At 57.4% G+C, this 25119-nt stretch overlaps 2 protein-coding genes across 2 annotated transcripts in view; one reads left to right on the top strand and one right to left on the bottom strand.

The window, feature by feature from the left end:
* The first annotated feature begins 337 nt into the window (after positions 1-337).
* Positions 338-5995, top strand: LOC135884044 (deoxyribodipyrimidine photo-lyase-like). The gene is made up of 9 exons (XM_065411335.1): positions 338-701; positions 1251-1396; positions 1919-2101; positions 3107-3265; positions 3656-3854; positions 4398-4550; positions 4799-4920; positions 5424-5583; positions 5841-5995. The coding sequence occupies exons 1-9, from the start codon at positions 338-340 to the stop codon at positions 5993-5995; spliced, it is 1641 nt and encodes a 546-aa protein (XP_065267407.1).
* Positions 5996-12433: 6438 nt separating this feature from the next.
* RUBCN (rubicon autophagy regulator) overlaps positions 12434-25119 on the bottom strand; it is a 39142-nt gene continuing 26456 nt past the window's right edge. Inside the window, exons 14-22 of the mRNA XM_065411066.1 lie at positions 24430-24562; positions 23829-23909; positions 21617-21762; positions 20357-20421; positions 18551-18789; positions 17515-17576; positions 16349-16502; positions 13887-13980; positions 12434-12597 (exon numbers count right to left, since the gene is read on the bottom strand). Coding sequence (XP_065267138.1) covers positions 12434-12597; positions 13887-13980; positions 16349-16502; positions 17515-17576; positions 18551-18789; positions 20357-20421; positions 21617-21762; positions 23829-23909; positions 24430-24562 — 1138 coding nt within the window. The remainder of the gene's footprint in view (positions 12598-13886; positions 13981-16348; positions 16503-17514; positions 17577-18550; positions 18790-20356; positions 20422-21616; positions 21763-23828; positions 23910-24429; positions 24563-25119) is intronic.

Below are 25119 nucleotides of genomic sequence, written 5' to 3'. Positions count from 1 at the left end.
TCCTGGTGGGGGCACAGAACGCTTATTGGCAACTGCGAATAGCCCCCGAATAGCACTGGAGGGCAGGCGTGATCTCCATTTTACAATGGGGGGAGGGAAATCAAGGACATGGGGTTAAGTGACTTGACCAGAGTCACACAAAGGCAGACTCTACTGAGAAATTCCAGAGAGAGGCCTACAACGTGGTGTGTGTTTCTCTGTCCACAGATAGTTTCACGCCAACAAGCTGCTGCTGGGAAGGTTGGCTGGAGCCGTCTCCTCTGCAGCTGGCCGGCGTGGCGGCTGGAGACTGTATGGGGTGTCGGAGCCGTGCCCGCCCCGTAGGACGGCAGCGAGCATGTCTCAGAAGAGCAGGAACCGGCAGGCCCGTGGCGGGGAGGAGATCAGCGGGGATGCAGCGAGGCCTGGAGCTGCCGCAGCACCCCGGGGCCAGCTGAAAGGCAAACGCAAGATCCTGGCAGAGCCCAGTGGGGCGGAGGTGTTGACCGTGGAGAAGAGGAGGAAGGAAGGGGAGGTGGCAGAGGGGGGAGGAGCTGGGAGCCTGGGGGAAGCCGTGAGGCAGGCGAGGCTGCAGGTTGCCCCCTCTGTGCAGGACTTCAAGTACAACAAGAAGCGAGTGCGCCTGGTCTCGCAGGGCTCCGACCTCAAGGATGCCGCCCAGGGCGTTGTGTACTGGATGTCTCGAGATCAGAGGGTGCAAGGTACGAGCCGTCCTAGGACCTGGATGCGTCGGGGGAGAGACTATGAGGAGTCAGAACCCTTGTCCCCTCCCCCTTGTCCCTAGAGCAAGTTCTTGCAATGGCACCAGTTGAGAGCCGCGGTCCCACGGCTGATGCAGACTGTGCTGGGCTCCCCATCCAGCATCATGGCCTAGCAGGTTTCCTGTTGGGAAGCCCCTCGGCAATGCCCATGGCTAGAGCGTGTGATTCTTGGCTGGCGTGTGCTGCCTCCTCCTCTTTCCCCGGGCGCCGGCTCTCCGTGGGTTTTCCTTTGGAGTTTGTGGCTTTAGACAAACCTCCCCTGCTAGGGGTGGGCTCAAGGAAAGATGGATTTTGCTTCGACACTGCGAGGGGCTTTGCACAGATGGGGAAACCGAGGCGTGGGGCCGCTCATTTCGGTGCCCAAGATGAGCTGTGAAGCCAAGGTCTCCTGGCTCCCAGACCTGGGCCTGAGCCGAGCATTTGGCAGGGGTGCTCCGTAGCAAGGCAAAGTGTCCTGGGAATGCAATCACATGCTCTCTCTCTCTCCAGATAACTGGGCTTTCCTGTACGCCCAGCGCCTGGCCCTGAAGCAGCAGCTCCCTCTGCACGTCTGCTTCTGCCTGGTGCCCAAGTTCCTGGAGGCCACCATCCGTCACTTCGGCTTCATGCTGAAAGGCCTGCAAGAAGTGGCCGAGGTACTGGTTGCTTAGGAAATGCCACAGAGGGGAGGGTCAGAGCAGGGGCGGAGCGCAGGCCCAGGACACACAGCGATGGGGGCAGGCGTGCGGCTCTCAGCAACGTCCCAGCGTGAGCGAAGGGCCCGAGCCTGCCAAGAGCCGGGATTTTTCCAACGCTGTCTTCTCTCGTGGGGGGCGGGGGGGAGTTGAACTTGGAATCCGTTTCCCTTCTCCCGGCACTACAGGGCTGCTCGCAGGCCCGACATCTCTGTGCAACACCAAGCGTTGGTCTGGAAAGCAAAATCACGTCAGTTGCAGGGACCCGGCCCGCAGCCCTCCCTGGGATCTTTATAACCTGTTACTGTAGGCAGAGATTGGCAAAGCCACCCAAGGGATTGGGTGCTGCCCGCGAACGACGTGGAGCGCCCAACTCTTGGTTGGAGCCCAGCTGGGGTGGTGCTGGGCAGCTCGGCCTGGAGGGGCAGTTACAGAAACCGGGTTCTTTGCCCCATATTCCCAGAGCCTTTCCCTTCGTTCCAGGAGTGCCAGGAGCTGGACATCCCCTTCCACCTGCTCATCGGCTTTGCCAAGGACGTGCTGCCTGCCTTCGTGACGGGCCGTGGCCTCGGCGGAGTGGTGACAGACTTCTCCCCGCTCCGCGTCCCCATGCAGTGGGTGGAAGACGTCAAGGAGAGGCTCCCGGGAGATGTGCCGTTTGTACAGGTGGGGGCCTGGGCTGTGGGGGAAGGGAGGCGTGCGGCGGTGGGGCTGGGGGCTCTGTACATAGGCCATTTCTCCATGCTGGCATGTGATCGCCAGGCGCTGGTGGTAATAGCGGGACTAACAGCTGGCTCCCAGCCCTTTAAATAGGGGGCTGAGAGGCAGAACAAAAGCGTCGAGAGCTGGTCACTGCAGATAGAACAGCAGGGGGCTGCTGTGGCCCCAAGATCCAGGAGAGCCCCACAACAAATCAGCTTTGGAGAAGGTGGGGGACTCAAGCAGGTAATTGGCGGTGGGGCAGGGATCTAGTTCTGGCGCTTGGAAGGTTTTTGAGCGTGTGAGTGTATATTGGACGGAGTCAGAAGGTTGGGGGCAGGGAAGGAGCTGGAGGGAGGGGGGAGTGAAGGAGATTGTACCGGGGACACGCGGTCACTGCATGGAGCTGGTGACGGCAGCCGCAGGGAGTAACTCCTTACACGTACTGTCCCAGGGAGACATTTCCACTCGGCTCAAACGTCCCATTCGTATTCACCACGAGAATCACTCTGGGACTGGGGAGGTTCCTGGCCGATGTCTGGGCCAAGAGAGAAACACACAAGACCCTTTGGGATGGGGTCAGCTGTGCTGAATTCAGCAACTATTTCTTTGTTAAAAGAGATTATTTTTAGATTAAAAAAATCACCTGCCGAGCTGTTGTGCGGCTTAGCTCCATCTTCCCCAAACCAGGATGTGCAGAGACCTGGCTGGATCCGAGCGGGCGTCTCCTCCTGCTCCGAGGCTGGCCTGGTTCTAGTCAGTTTCATTTCCAGGTCCCCCACGCGCCAGGCTGTAGGGCTGGGGCTGCAGGGGAAGGTTGGCCTGCTGGGGGGAAAAAGTTGAAATTAAAAACAAAGCCATGGGAAGGTTTGGGTGGATCTAGGGGTCAGTCAGAGCTTGGCGGGGGTGGGGGATCATGTTTCTCATCCCCTGTGCAGCCTGCCTATTCCCAGCTTACTGACTCCTTTCCAGGTTGATGCTCACAACATTGTCCCGTGCTGGGTTGCCTCAGACAAGCAGGAGTACGGAGCCAGGACAATTCGACGGAAGATCCATGATCAGCTCTCGGAGTTCCTCACGGAATTCCCTCCCGTCATCAAGCACCCGTACCCGTCCACAGCCCCGGCAGAGGTAACATCTAGGGTTCTTTAGCTGCATGGCCCTGCAGAGCATCCTAAACACTAGCTAAGCTTCAAACCCCACTGGAGGGTGGGCGTGATCTCCATTTTACAATGGGGGGAGGGAAATCAAGGCCGCAGGGTTAAGTGACTTGACCAGGGTCGCACAAAGGCAGTGGCGGAGCTGGGAACAGATCAGAAGTCCCGATTTCCAATCCCCAGATGCAGTAGGGGTTAAAGGAACCTTCGCTTAACCAAAGGCAGATGGAGTGCCAGCAAGCTGTGCCCAGGGTGTATTTAGTAAGGGGAGGACCTGTCTGGTCCAAAGCAGCCATCAGAACCGGCCCCGTCTGTCGTAGCATCCTGGGCAGGACGGTAACATTTGCAGCTTGTGATTGTGCAGCCCATAGACTGGAACGCCTGCCGCGCCAGCCTGCAGGTGGACTGCTCGGTGAAGGAGGTGACGTGGGCGACGCCGGGGACGGCCGCGGGGCTGGCCGTGCTGGAGTCATTCATAGGTGAGCGGCTGAAATCCTTCGGCACCGACCGGAACAACCCGAACAGGGCAGCGCTCAGCAACCTCTCGCCGTGGTTCCACTTCGGTGAGTGGCCCCCGGAAAGCCCCGTAGCTCTGAAGGGCGACGGGCTTCAGTGATCTAGGTAATTACCCCTCCGGGCACAGTATGGCCTCTTGGGGGAGGTAAGTGTCCTGGGCCAAGGAGAGATGGCTAGTGAGGGGCCGTAACGCCTGTAGTTTTGCTTCAATCCCCTTCCTCGCCCCGGTGACTGTCCCCTGATGGGTTAACCACGGTATCTGGTCTGCCGGAGGGGAGAGCATCTCCCAAGTGGCTGATTGAGTTGGTCTCTGAGCCCCATGGCAGCCTGGGGGGTACAAAGGCCTGGCTGTTGGTGTTTCATGCTGCAGATATTTATATGAACTGGATCAATCCCAGTGGAGGGAACACTGTGCACCAGAAGGGGGTGAGGCCTGTGCCAGGTGAGCCCATGGTGCTCTCGGGTTCGATCCCACATGCTCAGGCCAGGCCGGCAGCACACCAGCTCCCGTGGGAACCCGAGTACAGGGATCAGTGGCCAAACGCCCTCTCTGCTTCCCCATCTCTTCTCCCCGCCCCGTTACCGGACAGGCCAGGTCTCCGTCCAGCGGGCCATCCTGGAGGTGCAGAAATACCGCAGTAAATACAAGGAGTCGGTGGATGGGTTCATCGAGGAGGCTGTGATCCGCAGGGAGCTGGCCGACAACTTCTGCTACTACAACAGGAACTACGACAAGGTGGAAGGTAACGCGTGGGAGCGGCAGCGAGCCGCAGCCTGCCGTACTCACGGTGCGCGAGAGCACGCTGGTGCGTAGGGAGTGACTGGGGTGGGGGGGAAGCTAGTCCTGCCTCTGCCCAGACCTGCTGGCAGGATTGGTGCCTCCAGCCCAGTGGCTCTATCACCCAGCTATAGGGTCCCTTTCTCAGGGAGCCCAGCCCCATCCTCCCCCTCCCCGCTATGTGTTCCCCAGCCCTACTGTTGTGTTTTGAAGGTGCGTACGTCTGGGCCAAAACCAGCCTGAAGCTTCACGCCCAGGACAAGAGGTCTCACCTCTACGAGCTGAAGCAGCTGGAGGAGGGGAAGACGCACGACCCGCTCTGGAACGCTGCCCAGGTACCAACCCGCCTGAGCTTCCGCCTCCCCTCCTGGATCCATTGGGTGTTAGCACCGAGCACCCCAGACAGCCCCAGTCCTGGTGGGTTCCTATAGCAGAGCCAGCCACAGAGCACACCTGCTTCGCTGCACCCCTGGCCAGCGTGTGCCCTTTGAACATGGGTTACAGCAGATATTCCCCAGCCAGGTACACGGGGCAGAGAGTTCCACCGGCCAGATGGGGGCTGCAGGCGGGAGTTTGGTTCTCTCCATTGAGGGAGACTGCCAGTAAGGTAGCCATAAAACTCCTAGTCAGATGGGAAACTGAGGCCAGGTCCAGGCAGGTCCCGCCCCTCACTCTTCACCCCAGATTCCACCCAGGTGTATCTCATTCTCACCTCCCTTCTCTCCCCCAACGAGCTGGGGACCCTCCCCCTCCCCAAGTTCTCCTGGGGACCCTGGGGGGGCGAGGCTGTTGGTGTCTCTCACGTCGGTGCCCACGCTGGGCTCCCCCCCCTCTGCAGCTCCAGATGGTTCACGAGGGGAAGATGCACGGGTTCCTACGCATGTACTGGGCCAAGAAAATCCTGGAGTGGACCCGCTCCCCCGAGGAGGCCCTGGAGTTCACCATCTACCTCAATGATCGCTATGAGCTGGATGGCCGGGATCCCAGTGGCTACGTAGGTTAGTGACTAGCGCGTGGGAGTGAGAAACCCCGGAGAACTTGGGGAGGGGGATCCTGTCTGTGCTTGGCTGTTAGGGGGCTGCCAAGGTCCCCTTACTGGTTAAAGGGCCTGTCCAGCTCCCTCTCCCTCATTCAGCCCCCACCCCCGTATCCCTCCCTTGCCAGGGCTTGTAGCAGGCGGCCGGGGGGCCTGTGAACAGGCGCAGCAGGGTACGGGCAGGGCAGGGCGACCTGACTGGGTGTTCTGTGCCGGCAGGCTGCATGTGGTCCATCTGCGGGATCCACGACCAGGGCTGGGCCGAGCGGGCCGTGTTCGGGAAGATCCGCTACATGAACTACGCCGGCTGCAAGAGGAAATTCGACGTGGGGCAGTTTGAGCGCAGATACGATCCCCGCAAACTGGGCCAGTAGCCTTGCGGGGGGAGGGGGGGGTGGGCAGCTCCTGCTGAAAACAGGACGGCTGGGGCGCGTGGGGGGGTTCTCTGCTGGGCCTTCGAGCGTTTGCATTTCCCCCAAATACCATTGACAGGCCCGTGCCTCTGAGCCGAGAGCCGGCAGGGACTCCACTGCCCTTGCCTCTTGTCTACAGGAGTCCTCCAAGGCAGCGCTTCGGGCGCAGTGCCGGGAGCTGTTCCAGCAAACCTCAGCTGTTCCCTGGATGCCCAAAGTTTTCTCTGGCACAGCCCCAGCTGTGCCACCTCCCCCTACTAGCCGGGGACAGCTCTAAAAGCTACTTTGATATTTCTAGAGAGGACAGGTTCGCCAGCCACCCCGACTGCTCGGGGAGGAGACACTGCCTTTTCCAGCCTCGCTCTCGCATGCAGCAGGGAGACAGGCCTGGCTCTTAGAGCTCAGCGATGCTGGGCTTGTAGCTTAGCGCTTCTGGATTGATTGCGTCTAGAACAAGCTGCTGGCAGAGGTGGGGGAATCTCAGCGCAAATCTACCGCTGCCGGCAGGATCTCAGCTTTCACGCAGAGCAGGGAAGATGGGAGCTCCCGGGGCGACACACACTGTCCTCAACTGGCTGCGTTACCTCTAGGGGCTTTCCTGCCCCACCACAGGCAGAGATGGATGCTTGTCTCACCCCATGCAGTAAGCAGGCAGGGTTTTCAGAGTGACTGTTAAAAGCCCAGTGACCTGCAGCAGGGTCTGTGTCTTAAACCTTACAACACCCAGCCCTAGTGTCCGTGTCATTTCTGCAGCAGCGTTTCGATGGGATCAGAGGAAGACAAGAACTGGGGCTGCCCAGCCCTTGCCCTAAAACTTAGCAAGCAGCAGCTCAGTTGAGAGCGACGGTCCACCAGAGTGGATTTGCTCTGACAGCCTGAGACGCTCCAGGGATTGGGACAGTTGGGGACTACTGGCTACCCCCGGCAGTTAGTGCTGCATGAGGCCGTGAAGCGGAGGCCTAGACACGGTCAGCCCAGCACGTTTTCATTCGTAAGTGTCTAGTTTCTGGAGTGTTCCTAAGCTCTCTGCTGCAGTCTTGTTTTCAGAGCGTGCACCTTTACAAACGCAGCTCTTTGCAGGAGTGTCTCTACCCTGACAGCCGTGGAGTTAGGGTTTCCCCTGTCAGTGCTAACATTACCCAGAACACTAGGGGGCAGTGTTGGGTCAAAGGTAAAGCCAAGAAGATACCTACACAGCCTATCCTGAACTGTGCAGTTTAATCCAACTGGAATATTGACTTAAAGGTAAATTAGAACCTCTCTTCCTGCATCGCTTGGCTTTCTGGGCTGGTCACCCATCCACATCAGAACCAGGCCCGATCCTGCTTAATAATACAACCTCTCTAACCCGGCACTCCCATGTCCGGCAACTCCGTGGGTGCTCCTGGGCTGGAGCACCCATGGGGAAAAATTAGTGGGTGCAGAGCATCCCCCGGCGCCAAGCTCTACCCCCCTCCCCCCACACCTCTGTGGTCCCAGCCTGGGGCAGTGAGGGGCACGGACAGGGGTAAGGCTGAGATCACAGCTGGGGGTGGCTGCGGAGCCCTGGGCTGGGGCTAGGAGCAGAGCCCTGCAGCTGGGATCCCGGGCAGCAGGAGAGGGGCCAGTGACCAGGACCCCGGGCAAAGGGCCGGCGACCAGGACCTGGTGCCGACATTGGAGCCCCTGGGTGGGGGGCCGGCAGCCAGGACCCCGGGTGCAGCGGGACTCCCGGGCAGGGGGCCACGCTGGGCGCAAAGCCTGGGGGTGCTGCAACACCCCCTGCACCCTACTTCCTGCACCTACGGAGACCAGCTGGCACTCTGCATTGACCTCCCGTGGGGTTCAGCACCGGTCAGGTCCCGAGGGGGCCGGACTAGAGAGGTTCAACCTGTAGTTCCCTGGTTTCCAGCAGCAAGTTGACCTCGGTTTTTTACTTGTCCACCGCTCTTTTTTTAAATTAAAGGAACACAACCAGCATGTGAGCGGCACTCTGGGGAAGTCAGCACTGGCGCTTTCCTGGCTCTCATGAGCCAGATCTTTGTACTTTCTTTCAGCCAGCTTTAATAAACTCCAATACAGCAGAGGTCAAGCAAGAGCAGCCAATGCGGTACTTCTTATTAACTTCGTTTATTAGGGACGGCCTTTTCATTGTTATGCTGTACAATAATACAGTGGAGAGGAATCCAATTGAATCTCATGTACATTGTATCATATGACCCTTCTCTATATTTACAAAGAGCTTGTACACGTACAGTTACACGGATTTAGAGTGGTAAGTACTGTAATAGCTTGGCAAACGGGGCAGTAGCAGCTTCATTAGTGTTGTGCATCATTTTGCATTAAAACCCTCGGCTGTCTTGAATTCCCAGGCGGGGTTCCTGTCTCAGGCAGAAAGGTCCCACCGTGAAGGGGGACAAAACCCACAAATCCACTCACTGTCTTTTGAAATATAATCAGTGCTTCTAGGAACCGCCAAGAGGCTTAGCCACCATGGAAACACCCCACCATGTTAAAGTGCTTCAAAACAAAACCCCATCGAATGTTCTGTTGTGTTGTGTCAGAGCCGGCACATGGGAGGGAATCGGTCCGTCAGACACCACCATGGGTCTGGACAGTAGTGCCAGGTCTCAGACCAGGCGTGGCTGACACTAAAGGAGGGATTTGACAGCTGTAGGAGAAGTGAAAATCACCCTGCAGTTCGTAGGACGGGATCGGCTTTCGTCAGGCACAGCACATGCAAGGTTCGGAGCCAGCTGGAGCTTGCCGGCCATCAGTGGAGTACAGCGGCGTTATTAGGCTGAAAGCTAGGAGGTGACACGGGGCGTGCATGTGACGAACAGGAGGGCAGCTGATCGCTGCTGCTACCACCTCTGGGCTGGGGCATTTAGACTGAATACAGCTTGGCTGGGGCGGTGTCAAAGCAAGCTCACAAAGCAGACCCTGACTGTCAGTTCTCAAGTTAAGGCACATGCAACAGGTCAGTTCTGGGCAAGCTACAGGTGCCCTGGGCTTTGATCCCACCACCCTTCTGATGCAGAAATGGGATATTAATGCTAGCGTCTCTCTGCTTTGCATTGAATTCTACCACCTCTGGAGCTCCTGCACTCTCAGTTCCCGGTTAAACCACCTGCCAAAACCCAGGCCTGCCCTGAATACTAACCTACCGTTGCTGCCTGCTCCGTGGGGTAACACCCTCGGCAGTCGCTCCTTGGCTTCCAGATACATTTAGTATGGAGATCTCTCACTGAACAGCTGATCTGAACCTGGTTCCACCATCAGCCTCAGCCCCGGAGCAACAACAGCGGTCCCACCAAGCTGCCGCTTACGAAGAGTCACCCAGGTTCTTGTCTGCTGCCTTCCAGCAGGAGAGGAAACGGCAGCTGCAAGGAAGTCAACCTACCTACATAACGGACAGGCGCGTGGCGGGAAGAGGCTGCTTCCTCGAGCGCATCCTGTCTGAGACAGAGCCCAAACGCAGCCAGCCTTCCCCGGCCCTCAGACCGCCCCGGCAGTCTTCCCTCCTTCCAAGGGCACTTGCAGCCTGTTTCATTTCGGCCCCAGCCTCTGCAGCTCTCCCAGGGATTCACCACTGGCATGAACGGGGCCAGATCCACGAGGGGCTAGAGCCCCAGCACCGCCCTGCGCTCGGCCTGAAGTGCCAGCCACCAATCAGGGCAGGAGCTGAGGGAGAGCCGCCACCATCACCCCCACGACCCCCCCACCTCTCACACGTACACGAGTCAAACCGCGCCTTTCGACGTACACGACTACATGGAGCGCCCAGCCAACGGCCGCGCTGGAAACGTGCCCGTGTGCCGAGGGACACGCCCATCTTCCATAAACCGGAGCCGAGATCAGCCACTACCTGCAGAGACCACAAGCCCCAACGTGCAAAGATGTCCACTCACCGCGTGCAGCCCCGAGGGAGCACTGAATACCCCAACGGGGAGTTGCTACAGGCTGCAGCTCCATATTGAAGACTCTCTGGACACTCCCCCAAATGACACCAACTACCAGTACGCTGCCCGTCCGTGCCACGTCACAGGACTCTGCCCGGGCTCAGCTGGGTGTCAGGACATCCCCTACCAGGAGCTTTCCCCAGACGGAGCTAGCATGACGTGCTGGAGGAGCGCAATTTGTCCATGCCAGGCAGAAAATGCCTCCCGTACTGCTGGCGATGGACACTAAGGGCCAGATTTTTAAAGATGTGGGGTGTCCCGCTCCCATTGAAATCAACGCGAGTTAGGCACCTAAATAGCTTTAAAATCTGGCCCTAAGTGACCAACTCAAACGAGAGCAGCTCATTAAAAAGACAGGAGCAATTGCCTTTAAAAGAGATCAACTTAAAACAACACTATATACACACAAAGCTCAGCCCAACTGAGAGGATACACTGAGAAGAGGAGCTGGCCTGGGGCACTGGCTCTCTGTGGGGGCTCCGGATGGCAAATAAACAGCTTTACCCCTGCTCTGGGGACTGATCTGATACCAGCTTTGAGGAACGCTGGGCCGGGGGCAGCCAGTGGGCACTGTGGACGACCACACCCCTCCACACAAACACACGGCTCAGCAGGGCAAAGTGGTTTAGGCAGTGACTGAGGAGCGTGGGGTCCTGGGGAGAAGTTCTGGACCGGGCTAATCTCCTGACTACATGGCGCTCCGCATCACAGTGTGCTCGGGGGTGGCTCCTTTACCAGGTTATTGGCGGTCCTGCTAGACACGCTCATTACTCAGTCACTCCAACGGGCACCCGATCCAGGGGGAGTGACTGAAGAACAGCTGGCTGAAGCCTGGGGCCTGGTCAGCTGCTGCTCTGTCTGCCTCCCCGAGCGTTCTGTTAGCAGGAGGTGAAAGGTGCAAGTCACAGAACAGCCTGGGGCCACACAGCATCATGGGAGCCCAGCACACCAACGCCAAGGTCTGGAATGGGCCTGGCCAGAATCCACTGCAGGGAGGACACATTACACTGAGGGTGCAGCATGGATGGGAGAAAGGCTCCACTGAGACTGATTGTGGCTTCATCAAGCTCCGAAATAGTGGGGGTGAGTGTCACGTGGAGTCACCTGAGTGCCCAGCAATGGGCCTGGTGCAGGAGCCCCCACTCCGCCTGGCACCCCGGCATTGAGCTCTGGCTGTGTTCAAACTGATCCTTGCTCTTGGATCTAAGAGCAACTGCCCAGCCAGACAGACACGGGGGAACACTGCCCCCAGTCCAGGGTAACAGCAGCACTCGGCAGCTCATCTCCTGCAAGGTCAGCAGAGAGAAGCCAGCTTCAGACCAGCTGCTTCCTCCGGCTCAGCTAAGGCGTTTCCTCTCCCCGCACTGGGCATGCAGCTTCCTCACTGTCTGTGGCCTCCCCGCCTTCCGGCCCAGAGAGCGGAAGCCCCTTGTTCACCTGCTGCCAGTGCCAGAGCATCGCACAGGGCGATCTCCCGGCACCTAGCGCTGTGGGAAAGGTGGCAGTCACGCCTCTGGGCCGACAAGCCCAGCCCTTCACCCAGCAGGTGGGAACTCCGTCAGCACCAGGCACAGTCTGAGGAACCGAACATCAATAGCGGAGACAGGGGCTGCTCCCGACAGCGACTGGCACAGATCTCTCCCCCAGCCTGCATGCAGCTAAAGCAGGGCCGGGTCGAAGGGAAAATCAGATCAACTCCTTTGTCCCATACAGTCCGCATGCTCTAGCCTGATCTACCAGCCCAGCAGGTATCCACAGTTCGTGACGGCTCCTGCCAGGCAGAGGACAAGGTGCTGTTTGCTGCTGCTTCTTCCCCCCGCCCCCAAATCAAGTCATATCAGTTCTGAATAAGGGACTGTTAAAAAGGTCACGTCAGCGGCAAAGGATATGGCGTGTTATAGGCAGAGGACTTGGCAAAAGCCCCTTCTCTTTTGCCCCAAGGCAGCCAGCCTAGGCAGCAGCAGGACTCCAGTTACTCCTCCGTGGAGAGCTGAGCTAGACAGGAGCTTTCACCTCCTAACTGGTGGAAGCTCCTCAAGAACCTCCCGGCTAAGCCAGCGTCTAGCTGAGCTCCTCCCTAAGGGGCCAGGGGAGCACACTGGCATACAAACGCTCATTGCGCTCGGAGTGTGGCACAGACAGGATTCGCCGCCGGACCCTGTACAAAGGCAGCAGCGTGTCCACCTCGGCAGGATCACGACTGCAAGAACTAGCGTCCGGAGTCCGCCGTCCCCAACACCATCGTGTAGAGAGCAAAGAAACCGGCTCTCTTGAAGCAAACCAAGCCGATCCCGTCAGCGCGTGAGGGCCAGCTGCTCCGAGATCTCCCACAATTCAGCCCTCCCACGGGCTCCTTTATTGTGAAAGAGTCAGGTTAGTCCTTAGTTTAGTCTCTGGTGACGAAGGCCACGCACGCAAATACATCCGCTGGTCTCCTCTTCGCCCTCTGCCACCACACTCATGTCGCAGCCACTGCCTCTGGCGGCTCCTCCTCCTCCTCATAGTCTGAGATGTAGGACTCCATGCTCTGCTTGGCCAGCAGCTCTCTCCTGGCGTGCAGGCGCTCACACCGGGGGCAGCAGCCGGATTTGAAGCAGGATTTGTGGTAGCAGGCCTTGCACTCTGAGGGAGGGAGAGAGAGAAAGCAACGCCATCAGTGCAGAGCTGGGGCCTAGCCACATACACTGGCAGCGTCGGCACGCTCCCCCTTCCGGGCACAGCCTGCCCACACCCAACGGGAGGGACGCTAAGTCACTGGCCAGGGACGGAGCGTGTTACCAACGCCTTGGATGATCAGCTCTCAAGGTGTTACAATTCTGACTGGTTCGCCTCTTACGTGGTTCTTAAACGGAAAGATCTTTGGAGTAGGGATGGCGCCCACGTGATTGGAAATCACCCAGCCCACCGCATGCACTTGGAAACCAAGGAATTTGGGGCACTTCACTCAGTTTTGGACAGCAATGTTAGATAGGTCAATTTCACTTTGCATCTCATCCCTTTCCCAAAGGTTTCCTGCCGTGCCAAGGCCAGGGTGACACAAACAAAAGGCCTTCACTGAAAACACTTGTGGCAAGAAAGAGTCTAATTTTAAAGGGACGGCCACATTTGTAGATTGCCAAGGGCGGTTTGGATGGCTCAGGGGACTGGTGCCGGCATACGGCGCTACTGTGCACGTGGCCATCAGCACAGGTCAACAGTGACCAAAACCAGTTACCAACTCCAGGGCGTGGGGGCTTCAGTAAAATGATTGGATAGTCTCAGTCCAGCGCCACACGGCCAAAGCGCTTTGGTTACCGGACTCCTTGGCTAGAAACCTTAAAGGCACCCAAGTCAGAATGGCCATGAAGACTGAGACTTGTGCCCAGTGCATACTCCAAATGTGTGTCATGCATCTGACCTGCTTATAAGGTGTAGGGCAGGCCGCAGCCACCGTGGAAATGACTTCTTGCACCCCCACTTAGCACGCTGCCCATCTGCGTGCAGCTCTCCCGCAGTGCCGGCTAGTGTGCACTGGGTGCAGTGCACTCTGGGATGTTCTACTGGCCACCCCCAGATACACAGGCCCAGTTCTGGCCACCCTGCAAGGGAGCATGTCAAACCGGCTAGAGAGAGTCAGCTGAGTGCTGATGCAGGTCAGAGGCGTAGGTTGAGCATGGTTTGCTGCCAGGTGGCTAGACAAACGTCCAACAAGCGCCGTGCAGACAGGCCATGCTTAGGGGCAGCCAAGGCACTCGCGGTTACAGCCTTGGACAAACGCTGCAGAGCAGTGATTCCTGACTCTGCCTGGTCTCCAGAACAGTCCCTGCAGCACCTGCCACCTGCACTAAACTCGCTCCAGGAGACAGGGACCCAGCCCAGCCATCGCCCAGGGCCAGCGGTGGCTCCCAGCGCCTTGCATGCCAGCGTCTCACCTTCACACGTCCTGCACTTGTTCAGTTCGAAGGGGAAGATGATGTCCTCCTCCTTTTGACAGAACTCACAGATGAAGCCTTTGGCTTGGCACAGCTGTAACAACGGAAGGGGAGAGGAGTGAAGAAGAAACGCCCCGGAGAAGAGGCAAATGCACCTGATTTCCCTGGCAAAGTCAGAGACGGAGACATCTTGCGCTCAGAGACATCTCGCGCCAAGAGTAACGTGGGAATCAGAGGCTCATCCCATTGCCGGGATGCGACGACACCAGCTTCGAGAGCAGCTTTCGTGCAGCTGGTCACCCACCCTCTACAAGCTAGGCCTGGCTGCTGGACATGACCCACGAGATTCCAACCTTTCCAGGGGGCTGGAGACATTGTCTATGCGAGACGCCATAGGCCAAAAGCATTCCCAGAGCACAGGCAGCTACGCTGATGGCACTATCTCCAAACAGCCGGGCCGCCTGTCTGCTGGGTGGCGGTGGAGGAACCAGGCATTCTGTATCTCTTAGATTACACACATACCCGCAAGCGCTTCGGGGCAATGCCCATGTCTTGCTGCGTACATGGGCTGTGCCAGAGTATTGTCAATGCTACCACAATACAACGTAAGTAGTAGCGGTTATACCAAAAGATGTACCATAAACACACCCACAACGGTGTCGTCTGCACAGTAGGTTGCACGCACAACCCTGCCAAACCAGTGGCAGTCCAGTTAGTTTTGTCCCCTTTGACTTCCCAGTAAGATTGGGAGTTCCAGGACAAGGACCCTCTTTCAGTAGGGAACGTCTCGGAGGCCAAGGCAGCCTCTCTGGTCTTTTGCCCCAAACTCGTGCCCACAGGCGGTGAGTGGCATTGTTGCCCTCGCGTGGGGGGCCCACACAGCCAACAGCTGCAACTCAAGGAGACCCATTTGGAATGTTTTTAAAGCCGATTAGTGAAGTCACCCATCACACCGGGTTTTCACACAGAAAATTAAGGCCATATCTACCCTCCAAAAAACACTTTAAAGAGGAACCGGTTACACCATGGTTGCCAATGACAGAGTTAAAACACTGTTTCATCTTCAGTGTAGACGGGACCCTGAACTGGCGACAGTCCTGGAGAAATCGGGGCTGCAGCCTGGCTCAGGTCTGTGATTAGGTCCCATCTACACTAAACAACGCAACAGTGTTCTCACCACCTCAAATGTGTCGTAGCCAGCTCCCCACTGTCGTTTTGGCAGTGTAGCTCAGCCTTGAGGGAGGAGGTGAAAGCAAATGTTACATCTCCGGCCCTGCTGGGATCCATCTCCCAACCTCACCTCATCCCTCCCCGCATTCAAGCTGGGTTTAAATTTCATCTCTTAAAACCAGATTCATTAGAGAAAAGGAGAATAGTTAAAACAAGCACAAACACTGCAACATGATAAAATGGATCAGCAATGACAGGGTTAATCAAAAAAATGAGATGAGAAATCCACAATTCAAAGGACCCACTGGTGCCCCCCAAATTCCTCTTCCCCTGCAGACTGGAGCATCCCTTCCTATTTCTGTTTGTTATCTGGAGTCACAGCTGCCTGGAAACTCACCACTTGGTATTTCTTCACCCAGACACTCAGTCTGTTTTACTGCAGGGCTTTTGCATCTAAACAGGTCGTTAGAGGGACTGTTTCTGTAAGATCGCACATGTCTAGCCCATTTGGGAATGAAATGGAGGGAAATGCCCAACTGTTCAGGCCCCTGGGGATGCAGTTCACATGCTGTTACCCACAGCCGTGGTGACGGTGACCAAGAATCTCTTGGCCAGGCGACATGGAGCGCTGTATGCCAAGAGGGAAGGTGCTCTGTCCGCTGGATACCATTACTACGACTATGCAGCATCCTCCAACTGGAGGCTCTCAAAGGCACGCCTCAACCACTCCCCTGCAAAGTAGGGAAGTTTCTTGTTTTTACTGGTAGGGAAACTGAGGCATAGAACTGCGACACAACTTGCCCACGGTCATGCAGGAAATCAGTGGCAGTGTTGAAAGTAGGACCTGGGAGTCCTGACTCGGTGCCCTCCTCTAACCACCAGCCAAGCTGCCTCCCCATCCTGAATGTGACAAAGCACATCCCAATGCGTTTCAGAGGGGAATACAGCCCAGTTTTATATAGCAGACATGGAGACGGCAAATGGGTGCATTGCAGGTTATGGGAAAACGCAGCTTCTTCCTGAAACGGAACCAATTGGCTGTGTTATTCTTCAATGCCAATCTCTTGTGCCAAGGAAACTCCTCTGCACACATACAGGAGAACAACCATATGAGAAACTAACTGGAGGAGGAGAACAGCTAACACAAAATGTGTTTGCCCTCAGCAGCTGTTCTGGAGATCCTGCTGCTGCCTTTATAAAGCCAGCTCCCGCTCCTTGGCGGTTTATACAGTAAAGTCTAATCCAGTAATAATAAAAAACATTCTAGTGAAGAAGATGATAAAATTACCCACCATGCATCTCTCAACGTGCAGGGTACCTGCCTTTATGAGCTCCGTCAGGCGGGGAACTAGCTCCCCCTTCTTAGTGGCATTCAGGTCATTTAAGGAGTAGAGGTGGAGATCCTCCGTCAAATGACCTGGCACCGTGTCGAAGGAATCCAGGAGCCTGCAGGGATGGAGACACCGGAGCTCAGCGCCAAACAGCAGCGAGTGAACGCTCTATGGAGAGTGTGAAGTACGGCAACTTCGCTGGGCCAATTACACTGTGTGACCCACCCCCACGCGGGCACTGCCACCTCTCTGGAGTCCACTCCCTCCAGGCAGGGCCCTAGGAAACCCAGCAATAGCGTCTGCCTCCCAGTTCATCCGTGCACCCTGTTCTAGCTTAGCAGGTTCTGTCCCAGCCGACACCTGCACGTCCCACTCAGCTCCAGGGTCCCCATTAGGGTGCTCGGGCTGCTCCAATCCCTGCCAAAGCAGCTGTCCTTTCCCCTGCACAGTCTAGAGAGCAGTCAAGTGAGGGAGGCACCCAGACAGCAGAGCCTGCTACGACCGAGGCACACGTCTCTGCTGACTCTGAGCCGTTTGAGAACCTCCCCTCCCTGAAACTGAGCCCCTCCCAGGGCCTGGTGGGTTTTAGTGGTTAGTAGGAAACCGTGGGCCAGTTACTGTGTCTGCACTCCTTGTGCCAAGCGAGGGGCATCTCATCACTCAAGTGACCCCTCACGGCCACTTAGCCTGACTCAGTCACCGTCAGCAAGAGGCGGTAGCTACCGCGCAAGGCATCACCATGAAAGGTGCAGCGCCTTTGGGAAGTGGGGAATCCCAAAGGGACACAGAGGAAGCACAAGGGTCAGTCTCAAACACCCCTCTTTCTCCAGCAAACGTCAGCGGAAGCTAGTCACACACCCAACCGCTGGGCCCATCTGTGCTTGGCCTGCTCTCAGAGTGCTCCATGCACTGGAGCTTGGCCTGCCACAGTGCGGAGCGTGGGAGAGACTGGGGTGAGGCGGGGGGGACTGGTCTCCGATGCCGCTGAACATTTTGCCACGATCCTTGAAAGCCCCCACCCGGCAGAGGTCTGGGCAGCAGCTAACATGTCAAGCTGCCAAGTGACAGCCAGCCAGGAGAGACTGAAACTGATGCAAGTTAAATTCTGGTTGGACCCTGGTACTCACTCTTTAGCTAGTCGGCAGGTCTTAAACATGTTCTTCAAGCGAAACAGCTGGATTCTCAACAGCTGGGGAAAAACAAACAAACAGAGTATAAAGTTGTCATTAAACAAACAGAATTGCAGGCCTCAACCAAACCCATTCTAGTCTGTTTCAACTCATGCTCTTGTGAAGCGGTTTCTGATGCCAACCAGCTTTGGGTTTCTTGGCACTGAAGCAGTTAAACAGCTAGGATAAAACCAGGAGGGCTAGCAATCCTCATGTTTCAAGGCATAAACTGAAGACCAGCTGGAGGTCAGGAAGAAATTCCTCTCCACCTCTCCACTGTACTATTGCACAGTGAGCAAGATGTGCAATGGAAACATGCATTATGGCGGTTTTAAGCCTCCCTCTAAAACATCTGCCCATCAGCTATCGTCTGACAGGATCAGTCTAGAGAAATCCTGATTGGGCCCCAATGAGTAACAGTCTCTTCCCTCCTTACTTCAGATCTTCTGGAACGTCCGATTCCATACGTCACCTACCAGGCCCCTTAAAGGGACATTACAAGGAATGACAAACAGGCAGGTTTTGCCAACAGAAAGGTTGCCAGGAGCTGGACACTTGCAGAGGTTACTCTAAGCAGATGTGAGAGGGGCAGCATTTCCAGTGGGTAGAGCCCAGGACTGGTGGCTTCTATTCCCAGCTCTGCCACCAACATGCTGGGTGACCGCGAGCAGCCACTCAAGCTCTCTGTGCCTCAGTTTCCCCAGCTGTAAAATGGAGATACCTACCCACCTTTGTAATATGCTCTGAAATCTATGGACAAGAGGCCCCATATAGAAGGGTAAGTAGCAGCAGCAGCCAGATATTCTGGCCCACTAATGAAAGAAGAGCAGGAGATGGCGTGCCCGCCACAAGGCACCAATGCCCCCACCCTGAGAAACTCCACCCTGTGGGTCTTACTCCCTGCTCCATGGGTCATTGATGGGAGTGACAACTGCCTCTCAGGAGAAGGCTAAACCCCTCAGTCTCTTTGGGAAAGCACAGGACATGGTCTTACCCTGACTTGATTCAGAGCCTTCACCTTCCGGTACAGAGCGGCGTTGAGGTCCTGCACGCTGAAGAGCGGGTCGCTCCAGATCTTGCTCAGCAGGTCCCTGGAGAAGTTGCTGACGTAGTACTTGCTGAAGTCCCACTTACGCAGGATGCGGCTGGGAATGACCATCTGGGTGTTCTCGTGGCAGCACTGGCAGAAGTACTTGCCCAGATACTCGCAGTACCGCAGCCGTTTGATGTAATCTGGCAGACCGGAGAGGGAGTTTAACTTCTGCCCAGCTGGCCCAGGCCTTGCCCAGCTAAGGACCGTGTTGGCACCTCCCCAGGAGCCAGAGGTCTGTGTTTAATCAGGAGCAAGGGGAGCAGATTGCGAATGCCTGACACGGGTGGGTGATGTAGTCTGCAGATGCTATGGGTATGTCTACACTGCAATTAAACACCCACAACTGGCCCATGTCAGCTGACTGGGGCTCGGGCTTTGGGATCACAGGGTCCCAGAGCTTGGGCTCAGCCCGAGCCTCCACACTGCAATTAAACAGCCCCGTAATGTGAGCCCGACTCAGCTGACATGGGCCAGCCGTGGGTGTTTAACTGCAGTGTAGACATACCCTAAATGTCCCAGCAGACAAGGCACCTGTTTCATCTCAGAGCAATGCATGCTGGGATCTGTGGTCTCCCTGCGGTCTATGAGGCCCGGATCTGCCTATGGATCACATGCAGCCATCCCTGGCTATACACTTAGGACAAGCAATTGCTTCAGAGGCCTCTACTGGTAACACACAGCAGGTGTCTGTATGGGGCCCCTTCAGCCTGATCGCCTGGGGGATTTCGATGGAAAGCAGCTTCGTTACATGAACTGAAGAGGAATGATCGGAGCAGACACTAGGGGCTCCGCAGCGCAAATGAGCGAAGCCACCCTCGCTTACTTGACTCTGCTCAGTGATGGGGCCAGGGACTTTAATACTTTCAGAGAGGCAGACTGGCTGCCCCCGGCCTGCCCTGTCCCCATGGCCTCCTGGGGGAGCAGGCTGCTCCATCCGCAGTGCATGGTAGCACACAGGCTCCCCTTTGACACCGGGGCAGATTCATTCACTGGGAGATGTTGGGACTCCCCGAGCCCTTTTCTGCTCGGCTTATCCAGAACACCCCGTCCACTTGTGGGAGAACATTTCATCCAGCTCTCTGGAATCCAAACCCTCCGTTCGGATCTGGCCTTGTCACGGAGCTGTCTTTCCTGGCACTCCACAAAGCTACGCCTGAGCTGAGCAGGCTCAGGTGTAGGGGCTGGGGTCAGGGTGCCCACAGCTCCAAAATATACATCACCATAAATCAGATCTGCGTATTCTGAAACAGATTCACACGTGCCCATTACATGCTGCACTGCATCACACTCTATGATTGGCTTCCTTATTTTGTGAGCCAGTCCCCGTCTGGATTATGAGCCATCCACGCGCTACAAAGTGTGCTCAGGAGCACAGCTGCCGGCGTATCGCCCACTCCTCTTCTTCAGCTACTAGCTACGTGTTAGTTACAAGGCCACTCGTGAATTCAGGCTCTGTCCATTGGTAACTCGGTTCCCCACTTCTGTCTTCTTTCATGGTTCGTGTCAGGCCTTCAGAGAAAGCTGCACCAGCTTCCCAGGTGCCCTGCACTGAGACTCCCCACAATCCCCCAGCTCATTGGCATCCACACCCCTCACCCCCCATTTGACTCCCCGTCTCTATTGCCCCTTCCTGTCTCATCTGCATGCAGCAGCCCCCCCCCTCGGAGAGGCCGAGTTTCCTGTCACGGTCAGAGTTCCAGCGCTCACCAGGGTCCGTCCGGATGCCGCAGCCTGCGCACCGGTAATTCTGCTTGGCTACAGCCACCTTCCTCCTGCCCAGAGAGAAGAGGGGTGTTAGAGCTGGAGGGGCTGCTCTCTCCTGGCTCAGCAGGGCTGAGGGCAGCTGGGTAGAGAGCACTAGGCCTTCCCCTCTCACCCAACAGCTGAGTGCCAAGTGGATCCACTGAGACCGTAAGCTTAGAGCGTCAGTTCTTTGGGGCAGGGGCTGTTTTTGCTCGGTTCTGTACAGCACCTAGCGCCACGGGGTCCTGGCCCGTGACTGGGGCTCCTAGAGGCTACAATAATACAGATAAATAATGAGCCAGGTGGCTGGATCTGCCTTGAAGCCACCCCGTGGTTTCAGCAGGATATGGCGAAAGCTGCAAGAGGCAGCGCCCAGCGACTGGCCAGGGGGGTGGACACAGCTCCATGTGTGTGTGGGGCACGGGTGGGCAGCACCAACTGCAACTGCCTTCACCTGCTTGTGCCCTGTGGATCCCGACGCTCCCCACACGCCCCTCAGCTGATGAGCGAGGTGTCGGCAGCCAGGCACTCAACACCAGCCAAGAGCACAAGGCAAGTGCCAGGCACAGGGGCACCGGGGTGCAGGCACCAGCGACAGTGCCAGGGAGTAGTGACACCTCCCTTGCAAGGCACCTACAGACAACAGCTCAGCAGGGCAGGTGGGCCCCCCTCATGCCCCCGCTAGGACACAGGCAGGGGATCTATTGTAAATGCAGCCAGGAACGTGGGTCGCAGATGTCCTTTCTGTGCCATGTACCCTGAACGCCACCAGAGGGGGGCTGGACACACAGGGCCCTGTAACAGCAGCGCTTGGGGCTGTTTTGCACTGTTGGTGTGTTTTTGGAGGTCCTACAATAATTCTATCACAGAGCACTGAGTACACAGTGACAAAGGGGGAAGGGCCGGTCTCATTTAAACACACACACAGCCAGACTTGGAGGACTAGTGGTTAGTGTCGCACCAAGCAGGGCTCAATTCCCAGTCCAGGTCTGAAACAACAGGGGCTTGGAGGGGGGGCAGAGACGTCATCTCACGGCGGAAGCAGCAGCCCATCCAGATGGCTGAAGTGGAGCTACAGGGCTGTGACTGGAGTGAATTGCCCAGGCCTACCCAGCTGGAAGGATGCAGAATCGGGGGGAAGAGGAGAAGCAGAGAGGGAGATCGGAGGGGCATGGAGAGCCTCTGTGGGACCAGAGGGGGTGGGCAGCCCACGCAGCTCCTTACGTTGGGGCTGGGTGAATGTTGAAGATGATCTGCGGCCGGGGGGGAGCCCACTCCAGGTTCCCGCGGACCCGGATTCGGAGCTTGTAGATGTCGGCGTGCTCTCCGTCGTCGGGCGAGATGGGCAGAGAGTCCGGAATTGGCAGGAGCTGCAAGAGGCAGGTGAGAGGGTCAGACACTGAACTTTACTGCAGAGGCAGACGCCGGTCTGCCCTGCTGGGCAACTCCAGCGCCATCCCGGGGGAAACGGCCTGCGTGCTCGTCTCCCACCCCCACCTCCCCTCCAGGAGTGGTTTGTCTCCCAGGGGAGCTGGAGAACAATTCCCATCCGATCCGAGTGCCCTGCTGTACTATCACGGCACATGCTGTAGCGGGCTGGCACCCCATCTTGGGAAGTGCCTAGAGCCTCTGAGGAGGCAGTGGGGATGCAGTGCTGTCCGCTCAGCCTGATGCTTTCACCCTGGCTGGACCTCCCCTCCCTACTCTCCTCCACATCCTTCACATCCCCCCAAGTTTCTGTGTATCCCTCTGGTGCAAGGTAGTCCCCAGACCATTACGGGGCGCTGCTCCAGCCTCTCTGTGAGCAGGGCACGCTTTATGGGCTCTCACCGAAGCGAGCAGCAGGTATGTCAGCACTGGGGGTTCACTGGGGCATAGGCTGCATTCCAGAAGCATGAAGGTCTGCACTTGTCCCAAAGAGAAGGACACCCAGAGGGGAGGCATCAGCCACTCCAGGTTGTACCAGAGGTGTCAGGACTCCAGGATGAGGATCACACCTGGGTTTGTAAGGACCGAGCAGGTCTGACAGGCCCAGAGCTCACGGGAGGACAGAAATAGCTGTGAGGGAGAACGGGGCAGCTTCCAGGCCGCTCAGCACCCCAGAGAACCACCCTCAGCCCGTGGAGGGCAGCAGGCTCTGGGGTGACCTCCAAAGCCAGGGGGAGCGGAGCCGGGGGGTCATGAGGGATACAGGACAGGATGAAGTCACGTGCTAGCGGAGATGGCCATGGGCAGTAGCACTGTGACTGACTGCCTGAGCTCTATGCTCTGGGACTCTAGGCCCAGCACCGACTCTGCCACTCTCAGGCTGTCGCAGCCTTTGCTGAGTGCAGCGGAGGGGAGCAGACTGGCTCCTCGACCCCCATCAGCAGTCTGGGTGACCCCAGCGACGAGCTCGGAGCGCAGTAGCTGCCCCGTGACTGATCGATTAGACGGACACCAGGGGTGGCTCTTTAGCTTCACCCCCAAGGGGACTTGCGTGGGAACTAGAGAGCAGAACCACACTAGCCAGAGGACAGGAGCCCCGCAGCAAGGACAACAGAACATGCCTCACAAACAACCCTGAGTTAGAGAAAACCAAGCAGGTGACAGTAAACCTCAGGGATCCCCTCCAGGCTCAGGCGGACAAGGCTGGGCTGGGGCCAGTGGCTGGGGGGCCAGTCTTTTATTTTAAACAGTAGTCCGACAGTCATGCCCCACAATGCACTGCTGCCCAGCAGGACCCCTGCTCAGCGTGGGGGTGGCAAGGCAGTGATCCGTGACAAGCAGGTATTCTATGTAAGCCTATAGGGCACAAAGAATAAAGCAAGCCCCAGGTTCATCCCCACCGGCTCCGCGGGGCAGTGCTAGCGCACAGACCTGCATGCTATTTACACCACGCGCAGTGCCGCGGCATCCTTACAGAACGCCCCCAAAACCCCTCCGCTCCCGTCACACTGACCCCTCTGACACTGATCAACTCCAGTACCCCAAAACGGAGCAGTCTGGCAGCGTCTACCTCAGGAGAGGCCTAGGCACTAGAACAGTGACAGCCTGTGGCTCAGGATTGAGGGGCCTGGGCAGAGCTGGGTATGAGGAGCCCAGATTGGAGAGGCTGTGGGTCAAGACTGCGGGGCTATATGGGAAAGCCCTGCACAGCGCCTGCCCATGCTATACGGGCGCTAGCTGCCACTTCCGTTAGCATGGCGACCGCTCGCTTCCCAACACGCCAGGGAGCAGTCTTCTAGCCGGTCACAGCTGAGGGTTCAATCAGCGACGACAACAACTCCACGTTCAGCTGAGTTTCTCACACCCCACGCCAAACCGTGGGGCAGCCGCAGCCATGCCACCCGCTGCTCCATGCCACGGGGGGGTGTTTAGTCCGGGCGGTTAGTACACTCCGTGACGTGTGCCCCATGCACGTACCCCTCGGGCACGCTCTCCACTCCCAACATACCCGCCGGAGCTTTTTAGAGAGCTGCCTTTTCTTATACCACTGGGGACGCTTAAAGAGCTTTCTGAGAGACCATCTCGGGCCCTGAAAACCAACAGCAAACGGCCCGTCAAGGCGCTGCGTGGGCGACACCCCCGGGCTGCTGGTGAAGGCCGAGGGCCGCTGTGCTTGACTCTGTGCTGCTTCAGGGTGCTGATCCTTGGCCGTTCCCTAGATCTTACCCACCATCCCCGTCCTCCTGTTCTCCCTATTCATACACAAGGACTACAGGAGCCAGAAGAGTGCAAGGCACCCGCCTGGCAGCGCTGCAGCTAACTGTGTGGAAGGGACACAGCTCTGGGAGTACGTGAGGGACGTGATCAGTGCCTTCCCTCCTCTTCTACAGCCACGGGGAGGTGGAGACAGGCTGCAGCCCTGCATTCAGGACTGGCAGAAAGCACCAGATATGAGCTTCATGCAAAGGATTCCCTCGCTGGTGTGGGCGGTGGGTTCTCTGCCCTCTAGATTTAAACGAATCCCCTTGATTTCGTATCCAGCTTCCGTGCTCGCGCCCTCTATGCATCAGTGCGACTGCCCCCAGCGAGACCCCTCCCCACACGCCTACCTTCTGGGGGGCATCCTGCTCTGGGACTAGCCAGTCCAGTTCAGAAGCGGCTGGGAGCTGCATCCCTTCAAACTGCTTCAGCAGGCCCATGGCCACGGCCTCCGCTGAGTTCGAATGGAGGAAGGAGTGGGATCTGCACAGCAAGAGAGGACGATCAGCACCACAACAGACGGGGCATAACCCCCCACCCCCAGCCAGGGTGCAAAGGAGATCAAAGCCTGGGTCTCCTGACTGGTGACCCTCCCAGCCCCACTTGTGAAAGTTTGCACTGACAATGACGACTCATCTTAGAACATATTGTCTCAAGTAAGACCCACAAATTACATACAGCAATCACTTCTTCCACATGGCTACCTCTGGGGTGGGGCGCACCCAGGGCATAGCACTTTGGGATGGGGCATCACAGAGCCTGCAGGGGGGTTGGGAGGCAGAATGGAACGAGCAAAGCTGGAATCCCGACAAGACACGGGAGAACACACAGTATAAAGTGACGTGATCTTTGCCAGCAGGGCCTAGTTTTACATGTCGTCCAACAGGCAGAGAGGGCCCTGCCCCCAGCCTTCTGGAAAGCTGCCAGCGATAACAGACCAATGATATTTCCAAGGGGCTGTGATGACCCATCCTCCCCCTCAGCTGGGAAGAGTAATGAGGAGGCAGATGGCTCAGTCTCCTAGGGAGGAGGAGTGCCTT

This window comes from Emys orbicularis, chromosome 9 (genome assembly GCF_028017835.1).
Source record: "Emys orbicularis isolate rEmyOrb1 chromosome 9, rEmyOrb1.hap1, whole genome shotgun sequence".
NCBI classification, from domain to species: domain Eukaryota; kingdom Metazoa; phylum Chordata; order Testudines; family Emydidae; genus Emys; species Emys orbicularis.
This window is presented reverse-complemented; position numbering and strand designations above follow the sequence as displayed.